Source organism: Coregonus clupeaformis, chromosome 13 (assembly GCF_020615455.1).
Source record: "Coregonus clupeaformis isolate EN_2021a chromosome 13, ASM2061545v1, whole genome shotgun sequence".
NCBI classification, from domain to species: domain Eukaryota; kingdom Metazoa; phylum Chordata; class Actinopteri; order Salmoniformes; family Salmonidae; genus Coregonus; species Coregonus clupeaformis.
The window spans coordinates 36,479,072-36,498,110 of NC_059204.1; the positions used below are offsets into that span (position 1 = coordinate 36,479,072).

At 41.8% G+C, this 19,039-nt stretch overlaps 1 protein-coding gene across 4 annotated transcripts; it reads left to right on the forward strand.

Annotated features, from left to right (window-relative positions):
* Positions 1-1,894: 1,894 nt before the first annotated feature.
* Positions 1,895-18,764, forward strand: LOC121579919 (apoptosis-inducing factor 1, mitochondrial). Of its 4 annotated transcripts, none has more exons than XM_041894913.1 (22): positions 1,895-2,115; positions 3,174-3,304; positions 3,812-3,932; positions 4,046-4,072; positions 6,807-6,947; positions 8,462-8,527; positions 8,631-8,705; positions 8,806-8,874; positions 8,973-9,038; positions 9,128-9,199; positions 9,675-9,829; positions 10,019-10,149; positions 10,271-10,361; positions 10,692-10,776; positions 10,901-10,977; positions 11,476-11,584; positions 11,702-11,809; positions 13,190-13,419; positions 13,780-13,922; positions 17,641-17,765; positions 17,920-18,113; positions 18,238-18,764. In XM_041894913.1, exons 1-22 carry the CDS (start codon positions 2,028-2,030, stop codon positions 18,307-18,309), a joined length of 2,376 nt encoding a protein of 791 aa, XP_041750847.1. In that variant the 5' UTR covers positions 1,895-2,027; the 3' UTR covers positions 18,310-18,764. The 4 variants fall into 4 exon arrangements, with proteins under 4 accessions (XP_041750847.1, XP_041750848.1, XP_045080286.1 ...); XM_041894914.1 differs by having other exon boundaries at positions 6,855-6,947; XM_045224351.1 differs by having other exon boundaries at positions 6,858-6,947.
* Positions 18,765-19,039: the final 275 nt, after the last annotated feature.

The following is a 19,039-nucleotide window of genomic DNA, read 5'->3' on the forward strand; positions in this document are numbered from 1 at the left end:
CCCTATTTCCACTAGATAACACAGCCGGCTAGAGAAAGGCAAATATCACAGCCAATCACAACACTGGCGGGTAAGTTACTGTATACTGTGAAGCACTATCATTCCACTATTACTGCACATACACTGTCTACCGGTGTTGCTCCCGCTAGCAACCAAAGAGGACTCCGGTGCACGGCAGGTGGGGGCGGAAAAAACTCAGATAATACTTTTATTTCCATTTAGACCAGGGGTTCCGAAACGTTTTCACTGAATGGAGGGAGGTCTACGGCAGAGGAGGTCTACGAGAGAGAGGGAGGAAGCGGGTGAGCTTGAGTCGGTTAAAAATGGGAGATGGTTTGTTAAAGAAGAATGGTAGAAAGTGTAAGGCGGCAGGTAGCTTAGTGGTTAAGAGCGTTGTGCCAGTAACCGAAAGGTCGCTGGTTCTAATCCCCGAGCCGACTAGGTGAAAAATCTGTCGATGTGCCCTTGAGCAAGGCACTTAACCCTAATTGCTCCTGTAAGTCGCTCTGGATAAGAGCGTCTGCTAAATGACCTATTATTATTTATTATGTGTAAGCAGAGTGAGTTGAAGACAGGAGGAGAAATGGAAGTGAATGAGGGCGAAGTATCGGAGGTGGTAGCTGTGGTGAAGTTCTCGGAGCCTGAGACTTGCACCGAGGGTCAGGATGAAGATGAGTCTGTGACAGTAGGAGTGAAGTTTTTGGAAAAAGTGGACCATTGCCTTTTGGCTGATCCATTTGTGGTTTCAGGGTGGGTGAAAACAGAGTTGGGTGCTGTGGAATCGGTGAGGGTAACCAGAAGTGGTCTTGTGATAATTGTTTGTGTTTCTGCTGGTCAGAGGGAGCAGGCGCTCTGTGTTAAACGAATGGGGGCAAGATATGTTAATTGTTTTGCTCTCAAGAAAATGGCGTCATTGAAAGGAGTGATTACTGGGATAGCGGTAAATGTGAAAGCTGACCAACTGAAGGGAAAGAATCCCGGTGTTTGTGATGCTCGTCGTTTGGTGCAACGCAGATAGGGTGGCGTGAGTGGAGAAAAACAGAAGTCATTGTCTGTTCTTTTGAGTTTTAATGTTGAGTCTTTGCCCGACAAAGTGATGTTAGGATATATAAGTTATCCTGTACAAGCTTTTGTGCCGAATACATTATGTTGTTACAGGTGTCAAGCTTATGGGCATGTGGCAGCAGTGTGTAGGAATGAGGTTCCTAGGTGTGAGAAGTGTGCAGAAGGGCATGAGACAAAGGAATGTGTAGCATTGGGGAAAGTAGTGGTATGTGTTAATTCTAGGGGTGCCCTTGGGGCTAGGGATCAGAAATGTCCCATGCCAGAGAGGCAGGTTGAGGTTTCTAGGGTTAGAGTAGTGCAGAAGTTGTCATATGCTGAGGCAGTGAAGAAAGTAGAGGAAGATGGGTCAAGGGGGAGGGATCCTGAGAGGAGTGGTGTGAGTAGTAGGTCTGTACCTGTACAGAGGGATAAACCAACAAGTGATATATGTTTCAGTAAGATTGGATTTTTGGCATTTATAGCAATGGTTATCAGCTGTACTGCAGCGATGGAACGTAAGTCGCAGAAAATAGAGGTTGTGGTGGCAGCTGCAGAGAGGTATTAGGGTGTGCGAGCCTTGACATCAGAAGAGTTACAGGGTGTGTTAAGTGGCGGTGTCCCATCCTTTCAGGCTGTTGGGCTGAAGTAGGACTAAATAGATTTAAATACTGGAGTATGTTTTTATTTGATTTATTTTTTATGTTTTGTGCGTGTAGTGTTAGATGGTAGGGTATTAGTATTATTTTATTTTATTTTTTAAGCAAAGTATTATGGAGTTATACTCCAGTCTAGTAGGTGGCAGTAATGCAACATTTATTGGATGCCAACCGCGGTTAAACATTATCGAAGAAGAAGAAACACACGCGCATGAAGATGTCGTGCGTTCAGTTTCACACTATTGGGCAAAAGCGTGTCCAGTGTTGTAGCTCTAGCTTGTAGTTAGCGATTTCTCTATCGGGAATTCACAACATAGTTGTGTGACAATGTGGACGTGTAAAGCCATGTGGAAGAAGCTAGCCCCACTCGCCAGAGCCTCTTCAACTGTGTACCGGCAAAATGCAAGGAGAGCAGGCAAGTAGCTAGCAACTTGCTGATCCCTGGATAGCCAGTTCAACTGAGACTGTGCAGTAGCAGGTTGTGTAAGCTAGCTTGCTAGCAATACATATTTAAAAAAAAGTATATATATATATCACTGTAACGTTACACAACAACCCAAAATCAAACCATTCTTCATAATGTTAGCTAGCTAGGCTATCTAGCCAGTTGACGCGATACAAGTGCAGCAAAATGTAATTAGCGTGAAAAGCTATATAGCTAGCTAACGTTAGATTATCTAGCAGTAGTCTAGCTAATCTAGAGCATTGTCTGAAGGTCTCAAAATCTGTTAGCTAACTAGAAACATATTATCGCATTATGTAGACAGACGTGCTCCCCATGTCAATCATAAATGTGTGGTTAAACCTCCCCCATGTATTCCGCCAAGGTCGTTGCAAGAAAGCATGTCCAGCGTGGTTACATGGTGGGCACCGTCAGCTCAATTTCATTGGACCGTCATCATTACATGTTTTTTTGTAGGGAAAAGTTCAGTATAGTTAGTAAACCACCTGAGCTACTGTAGATGTGAATTTGGAACTTTTGATCTCACAGTTTCAAAATAAGTTTGGGGGCTATTCGAATGTTTGCAGAAATTACATAACTTGTGGGCTGGGCTTGTAACAGTATCAGGTGCATATTAATACATAACGTTTCTTTCAGACTGTTTATAATAATATCAAAATGTATCATCCATCAGGTGTATAGGTATTTTAGGAAGCCTGGCAAAAGTATGATTGATCCATGCATCATCAGCCAGTCAGGTTTTCTTTGCGGATAAGGTCTTATTGAGAACCGATGCATCTGATATGCTTAGCTATCATTATGACATCTAATGATAGTTAAGCATGTCAGATGAATCTGTTCCTTGTCATCAGTTGTCACATACAGGCTATTTATGTTTTTTTAAAATCCACTCAAAGGTAATGTACTACTTGAGGTCATGGAAAACACTATGGCAGGAGTCCTCAACTGCAGTCCTGTTCAGGCTTTTGCTCCATCCCAGCATACCTAACACACACCTTGATTAATTTCAGTGTTGAACAATGAAAGAGGACTGCCACTGGTTCCACAGGCCCACATGTCCTCAGGAACTCCAGGGAGTGGAGGGGACAACAACTTATACTACCTCCTGGTGGGAGCAACCTGTGTAGGGGGAGGATTTTATGTAAGTAATAAGTATCCTGCCCAGTTATGCACTCTTTAGTTTCAGTGCAATTTTAGACATACTTTTGTCTAATCAAAATGTGAATGAAAAGGATTTTGAATTTGGATTTTATTACTGTGAATCATGCTTTGTTGTGAAAATGGTCTGTCATGTGCACATGGTTAGTGCTATAGGTTAGCTTTAAAAAGTCAGGCAAAGACATTGGACACCATTGGTCATTGACCTGTTTGTAGCAGATGGCCATTTTAGTTAACTCAAATGGCACCATTACCAGTCTTCAGTGCCTCAAACTGTATGGTGCTGTATTAAGTCTGGCCTGCATTTGATGTCTTGTGGGTTTTGGCGAGGCCAGAACTGTGTGGGTCACCCTATTATGATATTGTGATAATGTATGGACTTGATTCAATGGAATGGTTACAGTTACTGTTGTCATTGCCCTCTTGCTTCATGTCTTTTGACAGAGGCCTTCAGATAGGTTTAAATGTGTAATGTTTTGCATCTTCACAGGCTTACCGTACCATCAAAGGAGACAAAGATCGATATCAGGAACGAATTGATGAAATTGCTTCCAGACCAAATAAGGTAGTCCCAGAACAACCAATGACATACCTGACCTCAGAGGCCCCAGGTGAGCATGTGGGACGCCTAACATACATAGGCAGTCTGTTGAAGTTGCATTATAATTATAATGTCTTTACATTTCAACAAAATGAGCCTTGTGATGTACATCTTGTCTTTCAGGCGAACAAGCTGCTGAAACTCCACAAGGTGAGAATTTTAGTTGCTTGCAGATAACAGTCCTGTCCCCAACCCCTATTCATGTCCATACATTAACAAATAGTCTCTCTCTGTTATGTTTTATTTGAAAATGTGCATCATGGTGTAACGTTGGTAGTCAAGTGAGAATCATAAAAGGCTGAATTATGTTGCATAGTCCAGATGATATTCCAGATGAAAGTAAGATAATTTGACCCTGTGCATTCTTTCTAGGATTGAGCCTATTTTTGAGAAATTGCATAAACCAGTGTTCAAAACCTAGAATAAAGGTTTATTTGACGACTTTGCTTAGGATGAAAAGCATGAAGGCCTAGTTCGATATTTAGATATTTATTGTATAACTCTGGAAAAACACCACTAGGGGGCATGGGTGCTTATGTTTGGATATGTTTTGTATTTGGATGGTTGGCTCTTTTATTTGTGACCAACTTTTAAGTTTGGGAGGCATAGCTACATTGACACGTTTTCATGGTCAAATATTTATTGTAATTTTTTAAAGCTATTTTATGACGTTATCCCTGACATCATGTCCCCTGTAGCTCAGTTGGTAGAGCATGGCGCTTGCAACGCCAGGGTTGTGGGTTCGTTTCCCACAGGGGGCCAGTATGAAAATGTATGCACTCACTAACTGTAAGTCGCTCTGGATAAGAGCGGCTGCTAAATTACTACATTTACATTTTAGTCATTTAGCAGACGCTCTTATTACTAAAATGTCAATGTAAATCACACCAATGTTACCTCTGTATATGCAGCACTAATTTGGCTGTTGGCCTATTAATAGGTTGTGAATTGTTTGGTAAGAGTAAAGCTAACACATTTTTTTGACCTAGCCGTTGTCCACCATCCTGCACTTGCCAAGGCTGCCTTTAGCTTTTCTGAGCTTGATCCTTTAAGTTTGGTTACTGCCCTTTTAGCTGTTGGAGCACGGTAGAAGGTAGGGCCGGGAAGATACCAGTATTGTGATATTTTTTCCATGGCAAAAATTAAAACACTAAGCAGACCAGAACGCTTTCGTCCTTTAAAAACCTAATTTACAGTACCAGTCACAAGTTTGGACACACCTACTCGTTCCAGGGTTTTTCTTTATTTTTTACTATTTTCTACATTGTAGAATAATAATGAAGACATCAAAACTATGAAATAACACATATGGACTCATGTAGTAACCAAAAAAGTGTTAAACAAATCAAAATATATTTTATATTTGAGATTCTTCAAATAGCCACCCTTTGCCTTGATGACAGCTTTGCACACGCTTGGCATTCTCTCAACCAGCTTCACCTGGAATGTTTTTCCAACAGTCTTGAAGGAGTTCCCACATATGCTGAGCACTTGTTGGCTGCTTTTCCTTCACTCTGCGGTCCGACTCATCCCAAACCATCTCAATTGGGTTGTGGTCGGGGGATTGTGGAGACTAGGTAATCTGATGCAGCACTCCATCACTCTCCTTCTTGGTAAAATAGCCCTTACACAGCCTGGAGGTGTGTTGGGTCATTGTCCTGTTAAAACAAATGATAGTCCCACTAAACCCAAACCAGATGGGGTGGTGTATTGCTGCAGAATGCTGTGGTAGCCATGCTGGTTTAGTGTGCCTTGAATTCTAAATAAATCAGACAGTGTCACCATAACACCTCCTCTTCCTCCATGCTTTACGGTGGGAAATACACATTCGGAGATCATCCGTTCACCCACAACGCGTCTCACAAAGACACAGCAGTTGGAAACAAAAATCTCCAATTTGGACTACAGACCAAAGGACAAATATGTCCATTGCTCGTGTTTCTTGGCCCAAGCAAGTCTCTTCTTATTATTGGTGTCCTTTAGCATTTATTTGGGCATTTATTTGGGCTGCAATTTCTGAGGCTGGTAACTCTAATGAACTTATCCTCTGCAGCAGAGGTAACTCTGGGTCTTCCATTCCTATGGCGGTCCTCAAGAGAGCCAGTTTCATCATAGCGCTTGATGGTTTTTGCGACTGCACTTGAAGAAACGTTCAAAGTTCTTGAAATGTTCCGTATTGACTGACCTTCATGTCTTAAAGTAATGATGGACTGTCGTTTCTCTTTGCTTATTTGAGCTGTTCTTGCCATAATATGGACTTGGTCTTTTACAAAATAGGGCTATCTTCTGTATACCACCCCTACCTTGTCACAACACAACTGATTAGCTCAAACACATTAAGAAGGACAGAAATTCCACAAATTAACTTTTAAGCAGGCACACCTGTTAATTGAAATGCATTCCAGGTGAATACCTCATGAAGCTGGTTGAGAGAATGCCAAGAGTGTGCAAAGCTGTCATCAAGGCAAAGTGTGGCTATTTGAAGAATCTCAAATATAAAATATATTTGGAATTGTTTAACACTTTTTGGGTTACTACATGAGTCCATGTGTTATTTCATAGTTTTGATGTCTTCACTATTATTCTACAATGTAAAAATAAAGAAAAACCCTTGAATGAGTAGGTGTGTCCAAACTTTTGACTGGTAGTGTGTGTAAAATATTGTGTACTTTAGCTTGGAAAATAAATAAATGTGACTCTGGATGACAACATAATGATGTTTGTTTGCAACATTAGGGCTGTTTTCCAAAGAAGTGAAATCCGCTTCGTGTTTTGTTTCCTTGCAACGATATTAACGAGTATCGCGATACTGGTATCGTCTCAGCCCTAGTAGAAGGCCTCTAGCTACTAGTGTTGATTTTGCATGTCATCTCTCACCGTGAAGAGACCTTTGAGGAGGTTTTTGAGCAGGGTTCTGGCTCTGAGCCTATAGCAGCTGAGAGTGAAGCCCCGCTTTCAGCTGTGGAGGAGAGCTCCCCACCCCCAGAGGAACCTACCCCCTGTGAAACAACGGAACTATCTCCAGGTTCTATATATAGATTATAGCTTTTCATATATGTATATTCCTCCGTCACATGTCTTGAACTTCCGAAAGCATTCACACCCCATTATGTGTATGGGCAATTCCACAGTAACCGAGTGATGCTGAGGTAACAGTGATGCTGGGTTTTGTTTGGCATACATTTTAAAGTGAAAAGTCTCAGCATCACTGATACCTTGGAATTGCGTGTATAGAGGTGCTTAAGTTCAGAGACTGAGAACTAGCCTATCTAGTTCTCTCTGTCCTGACTGCATGTCCCGAGTGTTGCACGGGGCCGTTTTCCTGTATAACCTCCTGTGGCATGTGACTGTTTCTCTGTTTAACGTCACTTTAAGTGGCTCACCTCCCCTCAGCACATTTTCCTGTTGTCACAGTTTATGTTGTGTCTACTTTGTTCCTATTCTGCAAGTTTTTGTCTTCTCAAACTTGGATCAACTCTGGGTACACTGTGTAGGTTACTCATCTGACCTTGTTATGTGACAGCACGTGTTCTGGAACTCTACTCACATGCCCCGCCATACCATGTCCTTGAATGTAATGTGTACTATTTCAAACGTATAGCTAGGATGGGACAATTGAATGTAACAATTAGATGGGACAGGTTATTTATCCTGTTGCCTAGTCACTTTATTCCTACCTATATGTACATATCTACCTCAATTACCTCGTACCTCTGCACATCGACTCAGTTCTGGTACCCCGTGTATATAGCCAAGTTATTGTTACTCATTGTGTAGTTATTCCTTATTATTTTTCTATTATTTATATTTTATTCTCTCTGCAGTGTTGGTAAGGGCCCGTAAACATTTCACTGTTAGTCTACACCTGTTATTTACGAAGCATGTGACAAATACAATTACATTTTGATTTGATTTGGTGGGGGCATAGTCATTGGAGTTTGTCGGCTACATATTGATGTCCGTTGGTTGACAGAATACCTAGCCCACAAGTCCATGATTGTGAATGGATCTCTTCCTGTCTCACATTTTCTGTATCAATCATTTTAATAGTTACAAATCTTTACTAATACCACATTCTTTCCTAATTCTGCATCATTTCCGGTTATAACTATTGGATGTTATGGAGATGCTTGGTTTTATTGCATATTGTTGAAACTGCATTTTGTGTCTGTTATATTGCATATGTTTTGCCTTAATGTTCTGGTTGTGTTAATTTAGGGAGGCAGACCCTCACCTTTACAGTTGACTCCTCTTTAAAGTCCTTTGAGCTGCCTCCTTCATATCAAATGGAGAAGAGCTGAAACCAGTGCAGCACATTTTCAAGCATTCCATTTTTGTACCACTCCTCTTACCTTTACAGTCATGCCTGCTAACAGAGATTGCACCCCCATTTTAGTCGAATCAATGCTTGGCCTGTAAGTATCATAGTAGACCCCCAGAAGAATGTGAAGACTCCAGAAGAGTTGAAGATATATTTTTTGCTCTTTAATGTCACTGATGTGAAGAAGCTTTTTAAAATAATTTTGTTCAAATACATAGAAACGTCCCCTGAAGTTGCTGCAGTGGAACCAGAGGAGCCTCCTGCCACGCCAGAGGCTGAGATTGGTAAGGCATGATTGCATGGATGAAGAAGGCAGGCCCTCCGCTCCCATAGGTTTTTAATATGGAGTTCATCCTATAATCATGGGCTATGGATTGCCACCCACAGCACCTGAACCGGTGGTAGAACCAGCCCCTGAAGAATCAGTAGGGACGCCTGCTGCTGAACCAGTAGTTGAAAGTGGTAAGATCTGACTTCATGGAAGATAGAAGTTTTAATCTTTATTTGAATGGAAATGGAAAGAGTTTGTAATTTATATTTTTTTATGGACCTATGCTAACAGAAGCAGCACCTTTAGCTGAATCCGTCCCAGAAGAAGCAGTGGAGCGGCCAAGTGCTCCAGCTCTGAGTGGTAAGGGCTTTGGCCAATTAAGTTTTTTTTATGAAGTCACTAGTTACTAGCCAAATTAATAAGCAGTTGCATTTTAAATATACCATTGTGCTAAACAGAACCTTCAGTGGAACCGTCCCCCATAGAGGTTACAGAAGAGCCTCTTGCTCCCATTGTGGAGAGTGGTAAGCCCTCAGACCAGTGCATGGAAAAATGAATCCATATTTTCAATGATCAAAATTGATTTTGCCTAACGCTTTGGTTATACTAACAGAACCAGCACCAGTAGCAGAAAGCCCTCCTGCAGAAACAGCAGAGCCGCAAACTACGACTGAGACAGAGAGTGGTAAGACCTGAGTCTAGCCTCTGCTGGAGTGGGGGGGGGGCAGACAGACAACACAGCACTATGGTTTTCCCTGTTAACACAATATGGTTACTCGCAACACATCTCCTATTTATTTATTAATATACTGTTGATGGTTACCTTGATTTTAATGTTCTCCTCCCCTGTTAAGGTTACTTATTGTGGTGTGTGTTTGGATCCTGGTAATGCTAAGTGATAAAGCTCTCACATGGATGGATAACAATTCACTTTTTGTTTTTCCTTGACCCCATTTTAATCCCTCTTCCCTTTTAAGGTTACTTGTGCTGAAGTATTTGGTCATTGTACGACTAAACGATAGTCTCCTACACATGGTTCTGGTGTTTTTAGACTAGAGGTTTTCTGCTGTACAGCAGGATGCAGCATGCTTGGGGTCTACCTCTGAATAAGTCCACAGTATCAGATCATGTAATGGTTTTACCTCTCTTTGCTGTCCTAGCTCCAGCTGCGGAACCTGCAACCATTGCAGCCGCCGAGGTCCCTGCACCCACCCCTGTAGGGTTTCCCTCACATGCCCCCTACCTCTTGATTGGCGGAGGCACGGCCTCCTTCGCTGCAGCACGCTCCATCAGGGCCAGGGACCCAGGAGCCAGGGTTAGTGGGCTTCTCTCTGTTGTTTATCTATGGATTGACCAATCATTTAGCAAGCGGTGTTATGATAAGTAGTCCGATTCTGGTTTGAGTCTGGAAAAATAATGCAGTCCTACCTTGTGTTGATTTCTTTGATAAGTCCATTTTAATTCCTTAACCAAAACATATTTTTGTTTTGATATCTGTCCACAGGTATTGATTATCACTGATGAACCAGACCTTCCATACATGAGGCCTCCTCTCTCCAAGGAGCTGTGGTTCTCTGATGATTCCAGTGTGGTTGACACCCTGCGCTTCAAACAGTGGAACGGCAAGGAGAGGAGGTGTGTGTGTGTGTGTGTGTGTGTGTGTGTGCTCACACTGTTAACAGTCAACTTAACATTCTCATGGACACAATCTTATGCAACATTCCTGTGTTAATGCATGTTTATTTCTGGTTTTCAGCATCTACTTCCAGCCTCCCTCATTCTACATCAGTCCTCAGGATTTGGAGAAAGTGGAGAATGGAGGAGTGGCTGTGCTCACTGGGAAAAAGGTTGGTGCTTTTTGTATTTATAGCAAGCATTCTGGTCTTGAGCTATTTTCCATACAATTGAACAATGTCTTACATTTAATTACTTATGCTATCTTTTTCCTAACAATACTTTTTCAGATTTAGTTAAAGGATTTATCAAACCTTGGAGAATGCAATGGACAGCACCCCAAGGATACTCTTCAATAATTAACTTATTTGTGAATGATTTATTGGTGAATTCATTATCAAACAGTATCATTTGAGTGCTGACCATTTCACTCAATGTATTTTACTAAGGAGAATCCAATGTTCTTTTGTTTTTTTAATCAAACCTTCCCCAATTTTCTCCAGGTGGTGCACATGGACGTGAGGGGAAACAAAGTGACACTGAGTGACAACACTGAGATCTCCTATGATAAGTGCCTGATTGCCACAGGTAAACCATGATGATAAATACAGTTTATCGAGTGCATCAGTTTAGTTACTGACTTGGATGTGACATTCACAACAGGCGATGACTTGTAGACTGAACAGCAATTAATTGAAGCTTTTCTCTTAAGGTGGAGTCCCAAGGAATCTGCAAGTGATTGAGAGAGCCGGAGAAGAGGTGACAAAGAGGACTACACTGTTTAGAAAGGTAAACACATTGCCTTCAAATCTGATGTTATGAAAAGTGTGGGCAGTAGCCACAAGACGATGATGCGTTAATTAGATGTAGGTGTTTGGTACCACTGACAACAACATGCTGAAGCTAGCATAGTGTTAGGTAGGGGCTGTTATGGTAGTTATCTTCAGGGACTGCACGACATGATGGGGCCATACTTGCGAACATTAGAAAAAGTTAAACTTTAAACGGTTTCTCAGTCTCAAAATGCGCATCATCCAATTAAAATTGTTAATTTACTTGCACGTGATAGAACGCTACATTCAGGCTGGTCCCATCAGATAACCTGGCACACGATTGATGCTATTTGGAGTTTATGCATCACAAGCCTGAATTACATGATTTATTTCATGTTTTGTGAAAAACTAGTGAATAATGTCCATCATTCAAGATGACAGTGCCAGCAAGTATGTTTTTTTTTTTACCATCCGAATCCACCTTTTGAAAAGGCTTTTTTGCTATCATCCCTAGGTTGAAGATTTCAAAGCGTTGGATAAGGTCTCCAGGTACACCAAATCCATCACCATCATTGGAGGAGGGTTCTTGGGGAGTGAGCTGGCCTGTGCCCTTGGCAGGAGATGTAAGTTAAGACCACTGTCTGAATCAAGGAAGAAATGACACTATGACTGAACCAACACTTACCACAGTCAAATGCCCCTTTGTAAGGTGTCTGTCTGTCCATCTTCCATCCTCCCAGCTGCTGATTCTGATCTGGAGGTAATCCAGATGTTCCCTGAGAAGGGCAACATGGGGAAGGTGCTGCCTGAGTATCTGAGTAACTGGACAACAGCCAAAGTCAAGAGTGGTAAGAAGGAGGGAAAACTCTTAAAGAGATTCTCCTGTACTTTTTTATACTTTTTAGCCAATAGTTCTGAAAGTAGCGCTCACGAGCCAAACGTTGGCCCTGAAAGTTGTGTACTTTGTCATCACATCATTGTTCTCGAACCTGTGTAGTATGCACAAAGACAATAAAAAATGTGTGGTGTTCATGAGCTGTGCACGTGCTTGGCCTCACCCCACAACCTCATTGGACAATGCTGTGCCGATCTGATCCCGCCTCCCACTTTAACCTTGCCACCTCATTGGACATCATTCCACCTGCCAATCAACATTGTCCCTCAAGGCTTTGTTGTGGCTAATTCCTGTTGTTGTACAGACCAGTATGGCAAGCCACTGATTGTGATAATGTAATTTATACAATGGAAAAGTTATAACCTACTTACAGTATATGTTTGCATCAAATTACCTACTCCTTTTAAAGTTGTGTAATGATTATATATAGGACTAGTATTTGTCTACGTGATGAATGGTGATTGCTGGCAATCAACTGCAGTTTTGGATTATCATGGAATACCTGCTGCGTCCACGTATAAGGGCAAAAGGTGGAGGGACATGATTATTTGATTGGGATGGATGGTTGAAACAACAAAGGTAGGGCGATATTTTCTTATCTAAAAAGTAAGTGGGTGAAAGTTTGCAGTATATATTTCTCTAGCGTATCAACTATATGATTTCGCGCCTGGTAAAAACCTTAGTCTATTGAGCAATATATTCCAAAATTCGAACAAAATACACCAGCGACAACATTTATGAGAGTGTTTCTGATCGAGTTGACAATTGTCTCCTAATGTATTTGTCTGGCTACAATGCCATCTTTAGTGCACATATTTCTCTGCTTGCTTCCAGAGAAATGTAGGCTATTGAAAGATACATTAAATTATAACCGAAGTCTAATAGATCTAACTTAAAATGTTCAAATGTTTTCTAACTTAGGATGCATGGATTTGATCGATGTATTCTATGTATTTTCGCAGTTATCAAAATAATTAATGTTAAAGTCACGTAGCCAGCCAATCCCCCTTGCTACAGAGCGCCCGTTCACTACATGACATGAACGAGTGCATGTCTCGTGCACTAAATGATGGCAGGTTAGAATGTAGATTATTATGCATGTATGCCATACATTGACAAAAACAGTAGGTTACAAAAATAACGAGGTGGTTTTCAAACCTCCGGAACACATCTTTATCTTTGTTTCACTAATGGACTGTATATGGGAGCTTCTACTCTGTAGAAATGACTGAGACAGCCATTGCCAACCTCGCCTGATGGATAAATTGTTAAAGAGAAGTAACATTTTTAAAGATAAGTTATTTATACTGAACCTCATCTCTTGCCTTTACAGAGGGAGTGAAGGTCATCACAGAAGCGTTGGTAAAAGATGTAAGCTACAAAGATGGCAAAGTGGAGATCAAACTGAAGGATGGTCGTGTGGTGAAGACGGACCATATTGTTGCAGCTGTTGGGCTGGATCCCAGTGTAGAGCTGGCCAAGTCAGCAGGTCTGGAGGTAGACTCTGACTTTGGGGGCTATCGGGTCAACGCAGAACTGCAGGCTAGGTCCAATATATGGGTGGTAAGAACAAATTCAAGTGGTTCTCTTTGGATGCTACTGGGCAGTTCCACTGTAACAGAGTGATGCTGAGACTCACATTTTTCACTTAAAATGTATGTCAAACAAAAACCAATGATTTCAAAGTTAAACAAACCATAAAACTCTATGCACAAGGACTACTTTTAATAATTTCAGTTTAATCTGAAATGTCAATTCTCCGTAAAGAAGAGCTCCCCGATTTCGAAAGTTTGATAACATCTCATAAGTTATGCATCCTTTACTCTCATTCTCAAGCACACGGAAACTATAAAAATGTCTTGTCATTTATGTGGCATGACTATGTAGGCCACTGTTGTGATCCTTTGTGTCTCCTGTTTACAGGCAGGTGATGCAGCGTGCTTCTATGACATCAGACTGGGCCGCAGGCGAGTGGAGCACCATGACCATGCAGTTGTGAGCGGCAGGCTAGCCGGAGAGAACATGACGGGAGCCAACAAGCCCTACTGGCATCAGTCCATGTTCTGGTATGAGTCATATTATTCAGTTTCCATGTCAGTAGTTGTCAGTCGGTGATTCCCAAACCAGCCCCTCGCCCCTACCAACTCGCTTGGAGGGCCCTCTGTTGTTATGTGCTGCGTGACACACTTGTGACTTGAATGATGCAATTCATGTTCAACATTTGCCAAAAGCAATACACCCTGCATCCCACTGCTGGCTTGCCTCTGAAGCTAAGCAGGGTTGATCCTGGGTGGGAGACCAGATGCTGCTGGAAGGGGTTTTGGAGGGCCAGTAGGAGGCACTCTTTCCTCAGGTCCTAATCATCCCCAGCTTCCAATTGGCTCATTCACCCCCCCTCCTCTCCCCTGTAACTATTCACCAGGTTGTTGCTGTAAATGACAATGTGTTCTCAGTCAACTTACCTGGTAAAATAAAACGAGCATGAAATTCAAATAGAAAATGTCCCCACACACACACACAGTTTTAGAAAACCTAGTCATTCAAGGGTTTTTTCTTTATTTTTACTATTTTCTACATTGTAGAATAATAGTGAAGACATCAAAACTATGAAATAACACATATGGAATCATGTAGTAACCAATAAAGTATTAAACAAATGAAAATATATTTTATATTTGAGATTCTTCAAATAGCCACCCTTTGCCTTGATGACAGCTTTGCACACTCTTGGCGTTCTCTCAACCAGCTTCATGAGGTAGTCACCTGGAATGCATTTCAATTAACAAGTTTGCCTTAAAAGTTAATTTGTGGAATTTCTTTCCTTCTTAATGCATTTGAGCCAATCATTTGTGTTGTGACAAGGTAGGGGGGTTATACAGAAGATAGCCCTATTTGGTAAAAGACCAAGTCCATATTATGGCAAGAACAGCTCAAATAAGCAAAGAGAAACGACAGTCCATCATTACTTTAAGACATGAAGGTCAGTCAATACGGAACATTTCAAGAACTTTGAAAGTTTCTTCAAGTGCAGTCGCAAAAATCATCAAGCGCTATGATGAAACTGGCTCTCATGAGGACCGCCACAGGAATGGAAGACCCAGAGTTACCTCTGCTGCAGAGGATAAGTTCATTAGGGTTACCAGCCTCAGAAATTGCAGCCCAAATCAATGCTTCACAGAGTTCAAGTAACAGACACATCTCAACATCAACTGTTCAGAGGGGACTGTGTGAATTAGGCCTTCATGGTCGAATTGCTGCAAAGAAACCACTACTAAAGAACACCAATAATAAGAAGAGACCTGCTTGGGCCAAGAAGCACAAGCAATGGACATTAGACCGGTGGAAATGTGTCCTTTGGTCTGGAGTCCAAATTGGAGATTTTTGGTTCCAACCGCCGTGTCTTTGTGAGACGCGGTGTGGGTGAACGGATGATGTGTATTTCCCGCCGTAAAGCATGGAGGAGGATGTGTTATGGTGTGGGTTGCTTTGCTGGTGACACTGTCTGTGATTTTATTTAGAATTCAAGGCACACTTAAACAGCATGGCTACCACAGCATTCTGCAGCAATACGCCATCCCATCTGGTTTGGGCTTAGTGGGACTATCATTTGTTTTTCAACAGGGCAATGACCCAACACACCTCCAGGCTGTGTAAGGGCTATTTTACCAAGAAGGAGAGTGATGGAGTGCTGCATCAGATGACCTGGCCTCCACAATCCCCCGACCTCAACCCAATTGAGATGGTTTGGGATGAGTCGGACCGCAGAATGAAGGAAAAGCAGCCAACAAGTGCTCAGCATATGTGGGAACTACTTCAAGACTGTTGGAAAAGCATTCCAGGTGAAGCTGGTTGAGAGAATGCCAAGAGTGTGCAAAGCTGTCATCAAGGCAAAGGGTGGCTATTTGAAGAATCTCAAATAAAATCTATTTTAATTTCTTTAACACTTTTTTTTGGTTACTACAGTTGTCAAAAGTTTGACACAAGTATTGGTCTTCACAAAGTTTGCTGCTTCAGTGTTTTTAGATATTTTTGTCAGATGTTACTATGGTATACTGAAGTATAATTACAAGCATTCCATAAGTGTCAAAGGCTTTTATTGACAATTACATTAAGTTTATGCAAAGAGTCAATATTTGCAGTGTTGACCCTTCTTTTTCAAGATCTCTGCAATCAGCCCTGGCATGCTGTCAATTAACTGCTGGGCCACATCCTGACTGATGGCAGCCCATTCTTGCATAATCAATGCTTGGAGTTTGTCAGAATTTGTGGGTTTTTGTTTGTCCACCCGCCTCTTGAGGATCGACCACAAGTTCTCAATGGGATTAAGGTCTGGGGAGTTTCCTGGCCATGGACCCAAAATGTCGATGTTTTGTTCCCCAAGCCACTTAGTTATCACTTTTGCCTTATGGCAAGGTGCTCCATCATGCTGGAAAAGGCATTGTTTGTCACCAAACTGTTCTTGGATGGTTGGGAGAAGTTGCTCTCGGAGGATGTGTTGGTACTATTCTTTATTCGTGGCTGTGTTCTTAGGCATAATTGTGAGTGAGCCCACTCCCTTGGCTGAGAAGCAACCCCACACATGAATGGTCTCAGGATGCTTAACTGTTGGCATGACACAGGACTGATGGTAGCGCTCACCTTGTCTTCTCCGGACAAGCTTTTTTCCGGATGCCCCAAACAATCGGAAAGGGGATTCATCAGAGAAAATGACTTTACCCCAGTCCTCAGCAGTCCAATCCCTGTACCTTTTGCAGAATATCAGTCTGTCCCTGATGTTTTTCCTGGAGAGAAGTGGCTTGCAGATAACCATGGTTAACAGAGGAAGAACAATGATTTCAAGCACCACCCTCCTTTTAAAGCTTCCAGTCTGTTATTCTAACTCAATCAGCATGACAAAGTGATCTCCAGCCTTGTCCTCGTCAACACACTCACCTGTGTTAACGAGATAATCACTGACATGATGTCAGCTGGTCCTTTTGTGGCAGGACTGAAATGCAGTGGAAATGTTTTTTGGGGATTAAGTTCATGTTCATGGCAAAGAGGGACTTTGCAATTCATCTGATCACTCTTCATAACATTCTGGAGTATATGCAAATTGCCATCATAAAAACTGAGGCAGCAGACTTTGTGAAAATTAATATTTGTGTCATTCTCAACTTTTGACCACGACTGTACATGATTCCGTATGTGTTATTTCATAGTTTTGATGTCTTCACTATTATTCTACAATGTAAAAAATAGTACAAATAAAGAAAAACCGTTGAATGAGTAGGTGTGTCCAAACTTTTGACTGGTTGTGTGTGTGTGTGTGTATGTGTATATATATATATATCAGTAACAGTGAAACATTTAAGCAATATATATATCAGTAACAGTGAAACATTTAATTTGGGAGGTATTTTGTATGCGTGTGTCAAGCCTCGAAATCAGACACAAACAAATACAGGTGGCTCATAATTAGGCACGCCTCTTCATTCTTTTGTGTGAAATTGCGCAATCTAAAAAAAACAACACAGTGCGTTATGGGATACCACTTAACTCTGAAGCCGGCAGCGTAGCTGGCTCAGTCAGTGGCTATTGGAGGGTCTAATGAACCCCTACACCCTCCATAATTTTCACTCCCTCAGCTTTGGGATGCTTGCGCATATGGCAGAGGCGCGTGTGAACGCGCAAATGGAGGGGCGGGGGAAAGGGAAGGGGATAATTTGAGATTCAGCCAGTGATTCCCTCTCCTTTGACCTCTGACCCCTGACTATGTATATCATGTCCTATTGTGTTCCACAGGAGTGACCTGGGGCCTGATGTAGGCTATGAGGCCATTGGGATAGTAGACAGTAGCCTTCCAACTGTTGGAGTGTTTGCCAAAGCCACTGCTAAGGACACCCCCAAAGCTGCCACAGAGAAGTCCGGTATGACCTTCCACAATATACTGATTTACCGTCAACATCTGATTCTACAGAAGGACCTCTGTGTACTTTACAAATCAATAATAAATATTTAATATCCCCCCAAAACAATTGATTTGAAGACATAGACTGAGCGTCTTTCCTCTGATTGCTGTAGGAACTGGAATCCGTTCGGAGAGTGAGACTGAGGGGACGGCCAGTAGCCCTGTAGCCTCCTCTTCCCCTGCACCCCCTCCAGTACTCCAGCAGAAGGACGACTATGGGAAAGGAGTGATCTTCTATCTGCGAGACAAAGTGGTGGTGGGCATTATCCTGTGGAACGTGTTCAACAGAATGCCCGTCGCAAGGAAGGTGAGAACCGTCACAAATGTCGGAGGATAAATATTTTCTCTGTTCTAACGTTTATTGTCACTAAAGTGAAGTTCAAAACAGAGTTAAATATAGACTGATTTGCTTTGCATTCTTGTCTTTGCAGATCATCAAAGATGGAGAGGAACACGCAGATCTGAATGAAGTGGCTAAGCTCTTCAACATTCACGAGGACTGAGTCTTCTCTACTCTGAGGAGGCTGAGCCTATGCTGGGAGACGTATGCTGTCACTACTCATAAAGGGTTTGAACTTTCACAGTCATTGCCAGGCTTTGGCAGACCCTAATATGATGATGCACTTGAAAAGAAAAGGGAGACTCTGGACACATCTACTCTGTACATGTACGTTTCATGTCGCTGGAATATTTTCATACATTGGTAATTTATACCACATGCATCTGTTTTTTTCTTTACTATTGAAGATGGTGAATATAAATATTCACCCTGTCTATCTGTCTAATCATTCTATGGTATGAATGTTGCATTTTGTGATCAAGGTGAAATTGTCCATCCCGGGAATACAGGTGACGGTGTACAAAGTACAAACAGCATACTGTTACGTGGAGGTTGTTTTTCAGTGTGATCAGAGCAGCTCATTATGTTAAAGGCTGCAATAAAAATATTTTGAAATTATCCTACAATTTGCATTATTATGTCAAAAGATGTGACCACTCTGTTAGGGGAACTGGTTCTGATATGGAATGCTAGCACTATATAGTCTAGCACCTTGATACACGTTTTCTTGGAAATGTACTGTATTAAGACATCACGGTTTCACATCGTTGAAATGTTGGTAATTAAATGACACAAGCTCAAATTTGGAATCTATTGTGCAGTGGTTCACCATGTTGAAACACTGTTTAGTTCATCAAAAGAGCCATTCCCAAATTCCAACCATCACTACTAAC

Coding starts and splice junctions, on each gene's coding strand:
- LOC121579919 (XM_041894913.1), top strand. CDS start 2,028: ATGTGGACGTGTAAAGCCATGTGGAAGAAGCTAGCCCCACTCGCCAGA. Junction 9,039..9,127: donor TGCTCCCATTGTGGAGAGTG/GTAAGCCCTCAG, acceptor TTATACTAACAG/AACCAGCACCAGTAGCAGAA. Junction 18,114..18,237: donor GAATGCCCGTCGCAAGGAAG/GTGAGAACCGTC, acceptor TTGTCTTTGCAG/ATCATCAAAGATGGAGAGGA.